Genomic DNA, 15,171 nt, shown 5'->3' on the forward strand with positions numbered 1-15,171 from the left:
ATGAACGAGGAAAGTCTCGGTTTGAATAACTTAATTAAAAGTTCGAGCGAGTACGGGTTTTAGTCACAAAATTTTGTGACAAGGACGTGATTGTAACGTGTTTGGAGCTATTTGAGAATAAAAACGTGAGAGTGGGGTTTATTTTAGAAGATGGAGGAAAAGTGAATTTAATAAATAAATAATTTATTTTCCTTCTTCTCCAATGTTCTTTCCCCTTCTCTTTTCTTCTTCACGTGCAAAGAAGAAACTTATCTTCTTCTCTTCCTCACTATCGCGCGACCTGCAAGAAAGAAGGAACAAAGAAAAAAAAAATTCAATCGCCGCCGCTCACCACCAGCCGCGCCACTCAGCCACCACCACCTCGTCCTTTCTTCTTTCTTCCTCGTCTTCCTCTCCTTCGTCGCTCTGCCTCTCGCGCAACTCACAGCCACCGCGCGCGCGCCTCGCCGAGGAGAAGAGTCGCCGCCGTCGAGTCGCCGTGGCCGCTGACCGAGGAAGGACACCGGAAATCAAGTGAGAACGTGCCGAGGAGATCGATTTCATAGCAAGCAAGGTGAGGAAATTTCTTCTCCGAAATCAATTTTGAAGTTTAGGGATTTGGAATTTGATTTGGGGATTTCGAGTTCTAAGGGGATTCTTGAGGAATTGAATGTGATTTATGGATGTTTGAGCTTGATTGGTGATGTTGATAATTTGAATTGGAGTATTGAACTCGAATATCTTGGATTTAGTTTGAATTTTTGGCCGAATTTCATGGATTGGTTTGGAGATTTGAATTGTTGGGGCTCTTGAATTTCTGGAGTTGTTTGATGATTATAAGACATTTATGTGACTGTTAAATGTTTGGGTAAGGAGTTAAAGTCATGTATTGATGTGGTTTGATTTGGAATTTGATGATGGCCGTGTGGTTCTTTGTTGTGGCCGTGAGTTTACTTGGCCGTGAGACTTGTTTTGGGTATGTGATTCATTTTGATTATCGTGATTTGATTTGGAATTGATGAAAGGGATTTGAGATGTGATATATGTAGGCTCGGTTTTTATGAGTGGTTTTTGAGATAGAAATGTGAAGTTTATGTCAACTAAAGTGATTTGTTGACAAGTTATATGGTTTATTGACATGTTTGAGAATTTATGACAAGTTGGAAATGTTGTGACGTTGAGGTTTGAGTTAGATGTTCGTTTCGAGTCGGGAACTTGATTTTGGGAATTGATCGCGATGTTTGTTTTCTGAATTTCACAGCTCAGTCACAGATCGGATAGAATCGAGCGAGAGCCGGCAGAACTGAACGCGTCGAAGCCGAAGTATAGTGAATTCAGAAAAAGTTTTTAAAGCTCGATCTCACTCGTGAGTCGTTTATCGCTTTGTAGCGTTAGACTCGAGTCTTGATTTTTGGATTTGAGATTTGTATTCAAGGATTATCAATTATTTAATTAAGAGATGTTCGAGAATTTAATTTTGGTTAATTCATTTAGAATTCTCGGTTTATACTATTTTCGGATTATTTCTTTAATTTATTTAAGACTCGTTAAAATAAGGATTTGGATTTTATTTCGTACTCATTCTCTGGTACGAATTCGTACGAGTCTTGAATAAGTTTAAATTCCGAAAAGCCGGGAAATAAGTGAATTAAATTCTCGAACCCCTGAACCGACTCGCAATGAATCCCGATAACGAACCTTAAGCTTGTCATCACCTTCCGGATCATTGACTGATGATATTTCAACTTTGGGTTTTAGTTTCTCGACGCTTCAGAACGTGATAACGCTCCAGGACGTGTAGAGTGTCGGGAAGCGTGAAAAGCAAGGGAACTCCGGAAGTCAATAGATTTTCAGACGATCTTTTCCGGGTAAGTGTGGAGACTTAAGTCAACTACATACCAAGGGAATAACCCTGTTTACTTGCATTATTGTTTGTTAGTAAACAAGAATAGGAAAAGCTTTAAAATCGAATAATCTCAAAGATTAAGGCTTCGGCCGCTTTTCCTGAAAACTTAGCGTGAGTTCGCTCAATAAGTTCAAACATGAGATTTGTGAAACCCAGCCTCTGATATGTGATATAATTTCCTTAGCTGTGATGACCCGTTAGAACGGGGGAGACAGGAGAGCCGTGTTTAACTCTCGAATTCAAATCGAGGGTAGAAGTACCGGGAGTCATATCCCGAGTCTTCAACCTAAAACACTAACGAGCATAAAAGGGAAATGAAATTTGTTTCAGGATTTATCCTGAGTCGCTCTCCTGTAAGTAGCATAGGTGTGTACTCTGAGTGCAGCAGAGTACCCGAACCTTAAAGAATTGTTGCGTCGATGGTACCAAAACGAAATGAACCCTGACGAGCTATGAGGGCCTGGGGGATGGCGCTGAGTACTCATTTATCGGGAAGTCGACCAAGAGTCGCACCCGATCTTAATGCCAGGTTATGAGGACCTGAAGGACGCACCTTGACGGGCTATGAGGGCCTGGGGGTTGCGCCGACGCCGAATGAAGTTGGTACCATTAGTGGATCCCAGACAAACGTTAAAACTCTTAGGCCGCCGGACGACTGCTGCTCGAAGTCTAAGGCTGGTCTCTTGTCGTTCTGAAGGTTATAGCGGGGGATGTGTGTAACCTTAAAGACGACAAGTTCTAGTTAAAGTGTATACACAAGAGTCATGCTCTAGACTTGTTAGATTTGCATCCATGCATTATTATTTGCTTGTTTGCACGTCACATGATATCACATGGCATTTAGTCGCTTTATTTTCTAAGTTAGACTCCCACTTGCTGAGTCAATCGACTCATAGTTTTATGACCCTTGGTAATGTAGAGAAGGGCAAGACGGCGATGTGAATAACAGAACTGAAGACGAAGACCGGACGTGTATCTCTTGACCTTTGGGCTATGGAGACTCACTCGGGATCAACCTCTTGTATAGTTATAACTATATTTTGTTGAACCCCTTCCGTAAACTACGCTCCTAAAACTATCTCTTGTAATTATACGTAAACCCAGGAGCGGTTATGTAAATATTTAGAGTCGTAGTGAGACTCAAAGTTTGAATTGAGAAAAACGAAAAATTTACCCAGGTTTTATATAACGACTTATAATACTTATATGTTATCGTATTATGTTTAATATAAGTATTGCGTTGATTATGGTTATATAATGTTATTCCTGTGGATATGAGATATATTATTATAGTGACGTTGTGACTTGTGACGTAACCCACCGTCGCGGCTCGTGAACCGGCGACGAGAGGTCGCGGGTCGTGACAGGTTTTGTGGTATCAGAGCCCAGGTTTAACCTTTCATGTAGACTTGAGATACACGTTCTGGTACGAATTGTGGGATCATGCTGAGCTTGTTGTTGCCTTCTTTGTTCGTAGGATGCAGATAGTTAGTAAACAGCGACATGAGTACCCTTTTTGAAACCCGTCCGACTAAGCCTTGGGTAAGGCTAGTCTCTTTTTGGGAGTCTATAGATTTGTGTAGATAGTGATAGTTGCCATGTGACGTGTAAATGGTGGATGCACGAATGCAGGTTGCATATATCTTTTTTTTTACTTGAAATAGATATGAGAAATGTTTATGAGATCTCGTTTTGAGATATGATCGTGTGTTGATATGTTCTTTTCTCGCATTCTCGATGTTATGATTTGAGATTTGATTATGCTTTCTACCAGGTGAAGGTTAAGAAGGCATGGGCCCTAGGCGAGACCCAACAAATGCCGAGAATGTTACAGCGGCGGATCTCGCGGAGATCAGACGCACGCTGGAGAGACAAGCTGCTGACGCGACCCAAAGAGATGAGCTGAATCTAAGGCTCGCGCAGCAGCTGGAGGAGCAGAACCGCACGATCGCAGAACTCTTAACGAGGCTGAATGCGCCACCTCCACAACACCCAGCGCCTCCAGTTCCAGGAGAACGACTAGAGAATCCACCGCCAGTGCTTGTGGATCCTCCTGAGGAGCTAAACTTCCAGATTCCTGACGTCGTTCCTCCTGTGAGCGAGCCAGTATATGAGAGGTTTCGTAAGCAGAAGCCTCCGACGTTTGACGGCCATGGGGATCCAGCTGCAGCGGAGAACTGGGTTAAGAAGATGCAGCAGATCCTCAACTACATGCAGCTGTCCGATACCGAGAGAGTGGCTTGCGCTGTGAATCAACTGGAGGATGAGGCTAGGGGCTGGTGGGAGGTGATGGCGTCGACTGAGGATGTTCACTCAATGACGTGGGTTCATTTTCTCAATCTCTTTCACGGGAAGTACCTGAGTGAAGCTAACCTGTCGAACAAGGTACGCGAATTCATGAGCCTACACCAGGGTTCAATGTCAGTATCAGAATATACGACAAAGTTCGACACGTTAGCCAGGTTCGCTCCTTCCCTAGTCCCTACTGATCAGGCTAGAAAGATGAAATACATGCACGGGCTCAATGTGGATATCGTGAGCCAAGTGGATAGCGGAGATGATGGACCTCGTTCTTACGCCAACGCCGTGCAAAGAGCTTTGCGGATTGCTGGTTGGCGCGAGGGTAATCGAACTCCGGCACCGAAACCAATTGCTGCGACACCTTCAGAAGCTGCGGGCCTAAAGCAGAGCGAATCGAGAAAAAGATTCAGATCCCCATCAAGATGGGAGAGTCGGCCACAGCGAGGAGACGGAATGAGGTCCCAACAAGGCTTGAGTTATCGACCTCAAGGAAGTTATGGAAATCAATCACAGTCGATGAACCAGAACAGAGGACGTGAAGATAGCGGACAGTCAGGGCCGCCCAATAAGAAGCCTATGACCTCTGGAAGTAATCAGATGACCGTGTGCCGAAGGTGCGGCAGATCGCACGAGGGAGAGTGTTATGCTCGTGCGCTGGTGTGTTTCAGATGCGGGAAAGAGGGACATCTGTCTCGAGTATGTGAGAATCCAGAAGTGAAGACCCCTGCACCCAAAGAGCAACCGAAAACCAATGCCAGAGTCTTCTCCATCCGTGAAGATGAAGTGCGAGCAGGATCGTCCACCGCTATCACAGGTCATATTTTCGTGAATTCTTTATCTGCATATGCATTGATAGATCCAGGAACCACACATTCATTCATCGCATCTAGGAAGTCTGATCAGTTAGGTGAGCATCAGAAGGAATTCTCGTACCCGTTCGTTACGGCTACGCCTTCTGGAGAAAAGTACCAGTCATTATGTTGGTATAAAGATGTGCCCATCTGAGTTCATGACCGGATGATGAAAGCAGACTTGATAGAATTGGAAATGGTAGACTATGACGTAATTCTTGGAATGGACTGGTTAAATACCCACCATGCAATCATAGATTGCCGAAAGAAGTTGGTTCTGTTCAAGAATCCAGGACTTGGAACGCTGTAGTTCCAAGGTTCCTCTCGAAAATCGAGTTTTTCGATCGTATCGGCGCTGAAAGCCGTGAAGATGATGCATCAGGGTTGCACTGGTTACCTTGCAAGCGTGGTAGACGTCACGAAGACAGTCAAACCACAGCCGCATGAGATTCCAGTTGCTAGAGATTTCCTTGATTTTTTTTAGGGAGCGCCTGTCTTGTTCGTTAAGAAGGCAGATGGTTCCTTACGGCTCTGTATTGACAACCGTGGGTTGAACCAAGTAACGATCAAGAACAAGTATCCGTTGCTACGGATCAACGATCTTTTTGATCACATGAGCGACATTGTTCTCAAAGATTGTCTTGCGTTCGGGATACCATCAATTGAAGGTTCGAGATGAAGACATCTCAAGGTCGTCAGAAAAACTACGCTGACAGACATAGAAGACCTCTAGAGTTTGGAGCCGGAGAGAAAGTTTTTCTGAAGATCTCACCCATGCGAGGAGTTATGAGGTTTAGAAAGAAAGAGAAGCTCAGTCCAAGGTATGTTGGACCTTTTGAGATCATTGAGCGTGTAGGCAAGACAACTTATCGCTTGGCGTTGCCGCCGTATATGCCCAACCTTTATAATGTATTCCACGTGTCTATGTTACAGAAGTATGTGTTTGACCCTTCGCATGTTCTACAAGAGCAAGAGGTTGAGATCTCTCCTGAAGTCAGATATGAAGAGCTAGCTGTAGCGATTCTTAATCGCAAAGATAAATTCTTAAGGAACCAGACCATCCCTTTGGTCAAGGTTTTGTGGAAGAGGCATGCTGTAGAGGAAGCTACATGGGAGCTCGAGAGTGAGATGCAAAAGAAGTACCCTACTCTATTTTAAGTTTCGAGGACGAAACTCTTTTAAGGGGGTAGGGATTGTAAAGGATAAACTTTTGAATCTCGCCGTTTGTAATTTACGGTTAATAAATGAGCTTTCGTGTGTTACAAGTAAGTTCTTGAATGAATTATAGACGTTGAAGTTTATCGAGTTAATTTAAATTATCTTAAGGTGATGGAAAATCTCGGAATAAATAAAGGATTTATCGAGTTCGTCTCGAATAATAAATTATTTTCCGAGGAATATGCCGGAATTTAATTTAAGAAATAAATTCTCAAGGACGAGAATTATTTCCGAGAAACCTTAAATATATTTAAATTAATCAAGAATGAACGAGGAAAGTCTCGGTTTGAATAACTTAATTAAAAGTTCGAGCGAGTACGGGTTTTAGTCACAAAATTTTGTGACAAGGACGTGATTGTAACGTGTTTGGAGCTATTTGAGAATAAAAACGTGAGAGTGGGGTTTATTTTAGAAGATGGAGGAAAAGTGAATTTAATAAATAAATAATTTATTTTCCTTCTTCTCCAATGTTCTTTCCCCTTCTCTTTTCTTCTTCACGTGCAAAGAAGAAACTTATCTTCTTCTCTTCCTCACTATCGCGCGACCTGCAAGAAAGAAGGAACAAAGAAAAAAAAAATTCAATCGCCGCCGCTCACCACCAGCCGCGCCACTCAGCCACCACCACCTCGTCCTTTCTTCTTTCTTCCTCGTCTTCCTCTCCTTCGTCGCTCTGCCTCTCGCGCAACTCACAGCCACCGCGCGCGCGCCTCGCCGAGGAGAAGAGTCGCCGCCGTCGAGTCGCCGTGGCCGCTGACCGAGGAAGGACACCGGAAATCAAGTGAGAACGTGCCGAGGAGATCGATTTCATAGCAAGCAAGGTGAGGAAATTTCTTCTCCGAAATCAATTTTGAAGTTTAGGGATTTGGAATTTGATTTGGGGATTTCGAGTTCTAAGGGGATTCTTGAGGAATTGAATGTGATTTATGGATGTTTGAGCTTGATTGGTGATGTTGATAATTTGAATTGGAGTATTGAACTCGAATATCTTGGATTTAGTTTGAATTTTTGGCCGAATTTCATGGATTGGTTTGGAGATTTGAATTGTTGGGGCTCTTGAATTTCTGGAGTTGTTTGATGATTATAAGACATTTATGTGACTGTTAAATGTTTGGGTAAGGAGTTAAAGTCATGTATTGATGTGGTTTGATTTGGAATTTGATGATGGCCGTGTGGTTCTTTGTTGTGGCCGTGAGTTTACTTGGCCGTGAGACTTGTTTTGGGTATGTGATTCATTTTGATTATCGTGATTTGATTTGGAATTGATGAAAGGGATTTGAGATGTGATATATGTAGGCTCGGTTTTTATGAGTGGTTTTTGAGATAGAAATGTGAAGTTTATGTCAACTAAAGTGATTTGTTGACAAGTTATATGGTTTATTGACATGTTTGAGAATTTATGACAAGTTGGAAATGTTGTGACGTTGAGGTTTGAGTTAGATGTTCGTTTCGAGTCGGGAACTTGATTTTGGGAATTGATCGCGATGTTTGTTTTCTGAATTTCACAGCTCAGTCACAGATCGGATAGAATCGAGCGAGAGCCGGCAGAACTGAACGCGTCGAAGCCGAAGTATAGTGAATTCAGAAAAAGTTTTTAAAGCTCGATCTCACTCGTGAGTCGTTTATCGCTTTGTAGCGTTAGACTCGAGTCTTGATTTTTGGATTTGAGATTTGTATTCAAGGATTATCAATTATTTAATTAAGAGATGTTCGAGAATTTAATTTTGGTTAATTCATTTAGAATTCTCGGTTTATACTATTTTCGGATTATTTCTTTAATTTATTTAAGACTCGTTAAAATAAGGATTTGGATTTTATTCCGTACTCATTCTCTGGTACGAATTCGTACGAGTCTTGAATAAGTTTAAATTCCGAAAAGCCGGGAAATAAGTGAATTAAATTCTCGAACCCCTGAACCGACTCGCAATGAATCCCGATAACGAACCTTAAGCTTGTCATCACCTTCCGGATCATTGACTGATGATATTTCAACTTTGGGTTTTAGTTTCTCGACGCTTCAGAACGTGATAACGCTCCAGGACGTGTAGAGTGTCGGGAAGCGTGAAAAGCAAGGGAACTCCGGAAGTCAATAGATTTTCAGACGATCTTTTCCGGGTAAGTGTGGAGACTTAAGTCAACTACATACCAAGGGAATAACCCTGTTTACTTGCATTATTGTTTGTTAGTAAACAAGAATAGGAAAAGCTTTAAAATCGAATAATCTCAAAGATTAAGGCTTCGGCCGCTTTTCCTGAAAACTTAGCGTGAGTTCGCTCAATAAGTTCAAACATGAGATTTGTGAAACCCAGCCTCTGATATGTGATATAATTTCCTTAGCTGTGATGACCCGTTAGAACGGGGGAGACAGGAGAGCCGTGTTTAACTCTCGAATTCAAATCGAGGGTAGAAGTACCGGGAGTCATATCCCGAGTCTTCAACCTAAAACACTAACGAGCATAAAAGGGAAATGAAATTTGTTTCAGGATTTATCCTGAGTCGCTCTCCTGTAAGTAGCATAGGTGTGTACTCTGAGTGCAGCAGAGTACCCGAACCTTAAAGAATTGTTGCGTCGATGATACCAAAACGAAATGAACCCTGACGAGCTATGAGGGCCTGGGGGATGGCGCTGAGTACTCATTTATCGGGAAGTCGACCAAGAGTCGCACCCGATCTTAATGCCAGGTTATGAGGACCTGAAGGACGCACCTTGACGGGCTATGAGGGCCTGGGGGTTGCGCCGACGCCGAATGAAGTTGGTACCATTAGTGGATCCCAGACAAACGTTAAAACTCTTAGGCCGCCGGACGACTGCTGCTCGAAGTCTAAGGCTGGTCTCTTGTCGTTCTGAAGGTTATAGCGGGGGATGTGTGTAACCTTAAAGACGACAAGTTCTAGTTAAAGTGTATACACAAGAGTCATGCTCTAGACTTGTTAGATTTGCATCCATGCATTATTATTTGCTTGTTTGCACGTCACATGATATCACATGGCATTTAGTCGCTTTATTTTCTAAGTTAGACTCCCACTTGCTGAGTCAATCGACTCATAGTTTTATGACCCTTGGTAATGTAGAGAAGGGCAAGACGGCGATGTGAATAACAGAACTGAAGACGAAGACCGGACGTGTATCTCTTGACCTTTGGGCTATGGAGACTCACTCGGGATCAACCTCTTGTATAGTTATAACTATATTTTGTTGAACCCCTTCCGTAAACTACGCTCCTAAAACTATCTCTTGTAATTATACGTAAACCCAGGAGCGGTTATGTAAATATTTAGAGTCGTAGTGAGACTCAAAGTTTGAATTGAGAAAAACGAAAAATTTACCCAGGTTTTATATAACGACTTATAATACTTATATGTTATCGTATTATGTTTAATATAAGTATTGCGTTGATTATGGTTATATAATGTTATTCCTGTGGATATGAGATATATTATTATAGTGACGTTGTGACTTGTGACGTAACCCACCGTCGCGGCTCGTGAACCGGCGACGAGAGGTCGCGGGTCGTGACAGTAACCCCTGCCTGGAAGAACGCAATATCGTTCTTCGATACCACGCCCTCCCACTAGGACAGTGGGGATCCCTCGAGGTGGCGGAAGCAATCCCCTCGAGCCTCTATCGCCTCCAGCTCCACCGCCGAGTTCGCCCTCTTGGGCTCGGAACGCTCTTCAGGAGGCGCCGATGTTGAAGCCCTCTTCAAAGAAGCACGTGGCTTTGGTTCAGCTACAGCAGTGGTCTCGACACGCTCCCCCCTCCCCTTGGGGTCAACGACCCTGGAGCGGATCTCCGCCATCGACGCAGGGTCCCGAGACGCGGAAGCCAGCCTCCTAGCTCGCCTCTTTGCAGCTACACAAAACAAAGCAACGAAGGTCAGGTTCCTGTCAAAACAATAAGTTTCTTACAAAACCGTTAAGTTACCTCGAGAAGCAGGAGCGACTGGTTGAGCCACGGGACTCGGGGGCCTACTCGCCCGGCGCGCCTCCTCGCTGCCCGGAGCAAAGGGCGGGAACCACCCGGTGAGCGCCATCAGCTCGGGGGAACGGAACCGCTCGCCAGCCTTGCGGGCTTCCGACATCCCCAATATTTCTCTCACAAAGGGGAGCTCCGCTGCCCCCTCATCCGCTGGAAAGTCGGCCAGACGACCGAAGCAAAGGGGCGCCTCGCCGAAGGCGTCCGAGGTGACCCACACCCACGCTCGGCGGCTAGGCGTGTCACAATCTTCGACCAGCCTCACGTTGCCCCGAGCATGGGCCATATGAAATCCCGACTGCCCCGGCACCGGGAAGACGACGACCAGATTACGAAAGTCGTCCACGGTCATGGCTCGCTGCGTCTGGCAGTGCCACTCCATGAAGCATGTAGCCAATAGGTGGTAGAACGCCGGGCTCATCTGACATGCGTGGATCTGCCCCTAGTCAGGTCAGGATCTGCTGGACCATCGTGGGGAACGGGAGACGCAACCCGCAGACAAGACTCCCGATCGTCACGGCCGTGTACCCATCCCTGGGATGAGAGGGACTGTCCTCGGGGGCAGGTCTAAGCAATCCCACCGAGGGAGGGATGTTATACGTCTCCCAAAGTGTGCTGAAGACTCGGGAAGTGAGCGTGCTCGCAGCATCGATTCCCCTGCAGTCTAAGCCGATGGGGGCGACAGAGTCGTCTACTCCGTACATACGAGTCCTCTCCAATGGCCGGGCATAAGTGTAGCCCGAAGCCTCCGCGGACTCGAAGGCCGACCAGGCCGTCGCGAACACCTTCCCGTTGCGTTTCTCCTTCCCCCTCGCGGGAGGAGCCTCCAAGTCCTCTTCAGGGCCCTCTGAGCCCGACCCTAGGGGATCGTCGGAATAAATCTCGTCCAAGAAAGATTCGGACGGCGCTATCGCAAGCTCAACACTCGAGGCGTCCAAGTTAGACGCCCGGAGGAGCTCAGCACTCACCGCCGCTTCACCCCGCTGCTTGAGCAGGGGGGCATCAAAGGACGCCTCGCGGGAAACCAGGTTGATCACCAAACGTGACAAACGCGGGTCCTTGGACCCTTTGTCCTCCCCTTTGGGGTCGCACCTTGTAGGTAGGCCGCTCCCGGGCCCCTCCAGCTCGGCAATCGCCACGGTGTCAGTCTCCAACTCTGCGAGCCACTTGTCGGCCGCACCAGAGTCCTCCTCGACAAATATGGGAATCCCGTCGAGTTCCTCAAAGGGACCCTTGGCCGCCCCCCCAAAATTTGGGAGAGGGCAGGTAGAGTCAACCTCGGGATCATCAACGTGGGAAACAAGCTCACTCCTCATTAAAAAAGGAAAAAAGTCGGCTGCCCAGGGGAAATTTCAAACTCAAAGGAATTTTCCAATTACCCACAGGCTGGCAGTGTGAACAGAAAGGGAGGGGGGCTCTCCTATTTATAGGAGAGGAAGGAGCAAACCCTGCTCCTTCCCCCCCCCCCCCCCCCCCCCCCCCTGCGCGCGCGACAAAAGGCTCGGCCCACGGGCCGGCCTCGCGCACGCGCCAGTCCCCCAGCGCCAGGCCGCACGCGGGTCTTGCTGCCCGGCCGGCCCCCAGGGGTCCGGCCACCAAAAAAAAAAAAGAGATGCGTGCGTACGGTCACGCGTGATCGAAGGGGAAATTACCTCAACGCCCTTTTCTTTTCTAAAGTTCACGACTTACGTCCCGTAAGCCGTAAACTGGGGGGGCTAATGTTACCGGTCGTTTTCGGGACACCGGAAATTCAAAAACGATTCAAGGCCGGTCGGGCTTTGCCGGCCTGAACCCAACGGGCCCCGGACCACCAGGCCCGAGCGCCTTGACGCACCCACGGCCCAGCACGGCCGGCGCGCGCGCACCTGCGCCCCAGGCCCTGAGGCCCCCGGCCCAATGGGCCTCAGCGTGCCCTAGCGCGCCTGGCTCGCGCGCACCCTGCGCCCCGGCCGTCCCGGCCCGCGCACACCCTGCGCCCCCGGCCGAGCGCCCTTTCTGCCTCGGCCGGGTGCTCCTGCTGCCTCGGCCGGGTGTCCCTGCCGCCTCGGCCGGGCGCCCCTTCTGCCCCGGCCGAGCGCCCCTGCTGCCTCGGCCGGGTGCCCCTGCTGTCCCGGCCGAGCGATCCCAACGCCTTGGCCGGGTACGCCGCGCCCGACCAAGTCCCGCGCCCGGCGCGCCCCGTGCCCATCCAGGCGACATGTCCCGCGCCCTGCGCCCTCCTGGGCGCGAAGCCTCGCGCGCCCCGCTCCCGGCCACCCGGTGGGCCTCAAGGGGCCGGCCCAAGGCCTCCTCCAAATACTATAAATACCCCCCCCTAGGGGATGGAAAGGCATACTCATTCATTCTCACACAACACTCCTCACTCGAGAATTCTCTCCTCTCCCGCACTCTTGTGATATTCCAAGAGCGCGCACTCCTCCTCCCTCGGCTCAGAAACACAAGGACCCCCCTCCACGAGAGGGAGCGCGCTCCTCTTCTGTGACCCGAGCTTCTGCAGTACACACTGCTCTCCTGCTTCTTGGCCCTTGAGCTAGAACTCCGAGCTACGAGCAAGCGACCCCTCTAAAGTCTTCACTAGAAGCTACGAGCCGGGTCCTACTCTAAAGCCTTGGGTTCCCAGAGCCTCTGAGCCCAAGATAGCCCTCAATACATAAATTGAACTACGTTCTGACCTGATCCCGACTAAAGGGTACGTAGGCAGCCAACCTTTGGCACGGTCACACCCCCCAAAACACACCTCAGGGTCTGGAGGGTGCAGCTCGGTCTACGAGCTCCCATTTTTGGCCCGGGCGCGATCACTTGGTCCGGCCTTGGATCGAACCGCCCGAGGTATTTAATCGTTGTTCATTTTCGTGGGACAACAGATTCTACGAGGTTCAACACCGCAAGCGATTCCCCATACTTACCAAGTTATCCTCCAAGCATCACTACCCTTGGGTGTGGGTATCCGAATCCACCTTTGGAGCGGCGCCTCTCACCTTCGGCCCCGCGGCCGACTTTCCGACCGATCACGGCATCGAGAGTTCCAAACTCGAGCTCGTGGTCGGAGCGGTACCAGATTCGAGGTGACAGGGGTCGCTTTTAGAGTCTCGGATCTTATGGCGACCACCGGGTGGTTCGTGCCCGACGACGAAGATCCCCAGCGCTCCGGACCCGGAGCGGAGGCCGTGGAGGATCCCGAGTCCGAGGCGGGGGGTTCGTCTGCTCCCCTACCCGACGTGAGGGGTACTAACCATATATACGCTTTTGCGCTATTGCTGCTTTCCACTATTTACGCTTATTGTTATGTTCTAACCGACTGACGCCTTTTCCTTTTTTTTGTAGATACCATGGTACATTTGTCGCACGCGCGAGTGCCGAGGGTAGACCCTACTACCGAAGCTGAGGTCGCGGTTCGCTCTCGAGTTGAGGCTCGTCACGGGAGATCGTCGTCATGGGCGAGGAACGAGGCGAACTCTTCGAACAAGCGACCATTGTCGACGGCCTTCCTCGGCTCGCCCTCCGGCCACAAGTGCGCTCATACGTCGGCGGCGTCAGATGGCATGGATTTGATGCTCCTAGCAGAGGCGGCGGAGCTGCGAGGCCAATGTTCCCAGGGAATCCTAGAGACCCCTCTGGGAGACTTCAAGAGTCTACTGACGACGAGTGATCTCGATTATTTCCAAAACGGAGTATGCAGCAATCGAAAGGTATGGCCCGTTTGTTCGACCTATATGCGACCCTTGTACTTGTTATGATAATGTGTGCACCACCATTCTTTGCAGATGCTCGCGTGTCAAGAACGAGGTGAACGCATCCTCCGGGACTTACTTCGGAGAATGCAAATCATGAAGAGAGACATGGAGAGTGCGGCGGCCGACCACGCCGCCACTCTAGTAGGGGTTCGGACTGCCCAAGAGTTTCAGGCACTTGAGGAGGAGTCGAAGCAAACTCGCGAGGAATTGGCGGCCGAGAGGTCATCGCGCGTGGCTGAGCAAGTGTCTCGGGAGAAGGCGGAGCAAGAAGCTGACACCTTCTTAGGGGAGACGAAGAAACTTCAGGCGGCGCTCTCGAGCCGAGACGAGGAGCTAAACATCGTCCACGCTCGACTATCGGCGAGCGATGTCTCTCGGGTCAAGGCCGAGAGAGAGAGGGATTCTTTGCAGGTGGAGGTGCAGACCTTCACCGAGGAAAAAAACGATGTCGTGCGATCCAAGACGGACCTAGAGGACGATTGGGACTTGGCGTTGGAGGAGGCTCGCTATGCGGCGGCCGTGCGGGTTCAAGATGCAACCGCGAAGGAGAACGCGTCCCGTGGGACAACCTTGTCCTTCTTCAACGCTATGTTTCCTCCTCTAGACGATGTGCCTTAGGCGAGCGACCCGCATCCCCAAGTCCCCGCGGAGGCTGCACAATCGACAAACCGCCTACCTGACGGGTCGGGCGACCCTCGCCCCGAGGATGATGAGGAGCAGATCGACTTTGGCTCAGAGTAGGGGACTTTATTTTGATCTTCCGCGCACTTGTTTAGCACTTGCATTGTGTTCCCTTTCGGATACTTGTTATGATTTTATTCGTTTGACATTCTATGTGTTTTCTTTTCCGTTGGGTCGTTTATGCAACATTATTTGTTTTGGTTAAAGCTTCTTCCGACTCATCATGCGTCTTATTTTCTCGATTTACTATGCTTAGCGTAACCGATTCGCGCAATCTGATTAGTGCATGTCTTACGAACCTGGCTTACTATATCTAGCATAGCCGGTTTGCACGGCTTAGTGCCGCACATGGCGGCGAAGTTTCCCGCGGACACTGGCTAGACCAGTTTCGTCGGGCGGATGCGAGTCTTTGCCGTTCATTTGTGACTCGCTGCCTATCGGCGCGTGCGAGATGAACGACTATCGCGCCCAGCTGGCGGCGCGTATGCTACCTATCGGCGTGCGTGTTGTGCGCCAGCACGGGCCTGA

The 15,171-nt window shown here is 48.8% G+C and overlaps 1 protein-coding gene and 2 long non-coding RNA genes across 3 annotated transcripts; all 3 read left to right on the forward strand.

Moving 5' to 3' along the window:
- The first annotated feature begins 207 nt into the window (after nucleotides 1-207).
- LOC149404001 (uncharacterized) lies at nucleotides 208-2,320 on the forward strand. The gene is made up of 3 exons (XR_016295456.1): nucleotides 208-553; nucleotides 1,241-1,345; nucleotides 1,738-2,320. It is a non-coding gene; the product is annotated as an uncharacterized LOC149404001 (long non-coding RNA).
- Nucleotides 2,321-5,712: 3,392 nt separating this feature from the next.
- LOC149404002 (uncharacterized) lies at nucleotides 5,713-6,195 on the forward strand. Its single transcript, XM_089603846.1, has one exon. It carries the CDS (start codon nucleotides 5,713-5,715, stop codon nucleotides 6,193-6,195), a length of 483 nt encoding a protein of 160 aa, XP_089459972.1.
- Nucleotides 6,196-6,727: 532 nt separating this feature from the next.
- LOC149404003 (uncharacterized) lies at nucleotides 6,728-8,713 on the forward strand. The gene is made up of 3 exons (XR_016295466.1): nucleotides 6,728-7,073; nucleotides 7,761-7,865; nucleotides 8,258-8,713. It is a non-coding gene; the product is annotated as an uncharacterized LOC149404003 (long non-coding RNA).
- The last annotated feature ends 6,458 nt before the right edge of the window (nucleotides 8,714-15,171 follow it).

The sequence above is a fragment of the Urtica dioica genome, chromosome 2, assembly GCF_054948205.1.
Source record: "Urtica dioica subsp. dioica isolate 48M chromosome 2, U.dioica_male_clone48M_v1_H2, whole genome shotgun sequence".
Lineage (NCBI taxonomy): Eukaryota > Viridiplantae > Streptophyta > Magnoliopsida > Rosales > Urticaceae > Urtica > Urtica dioica.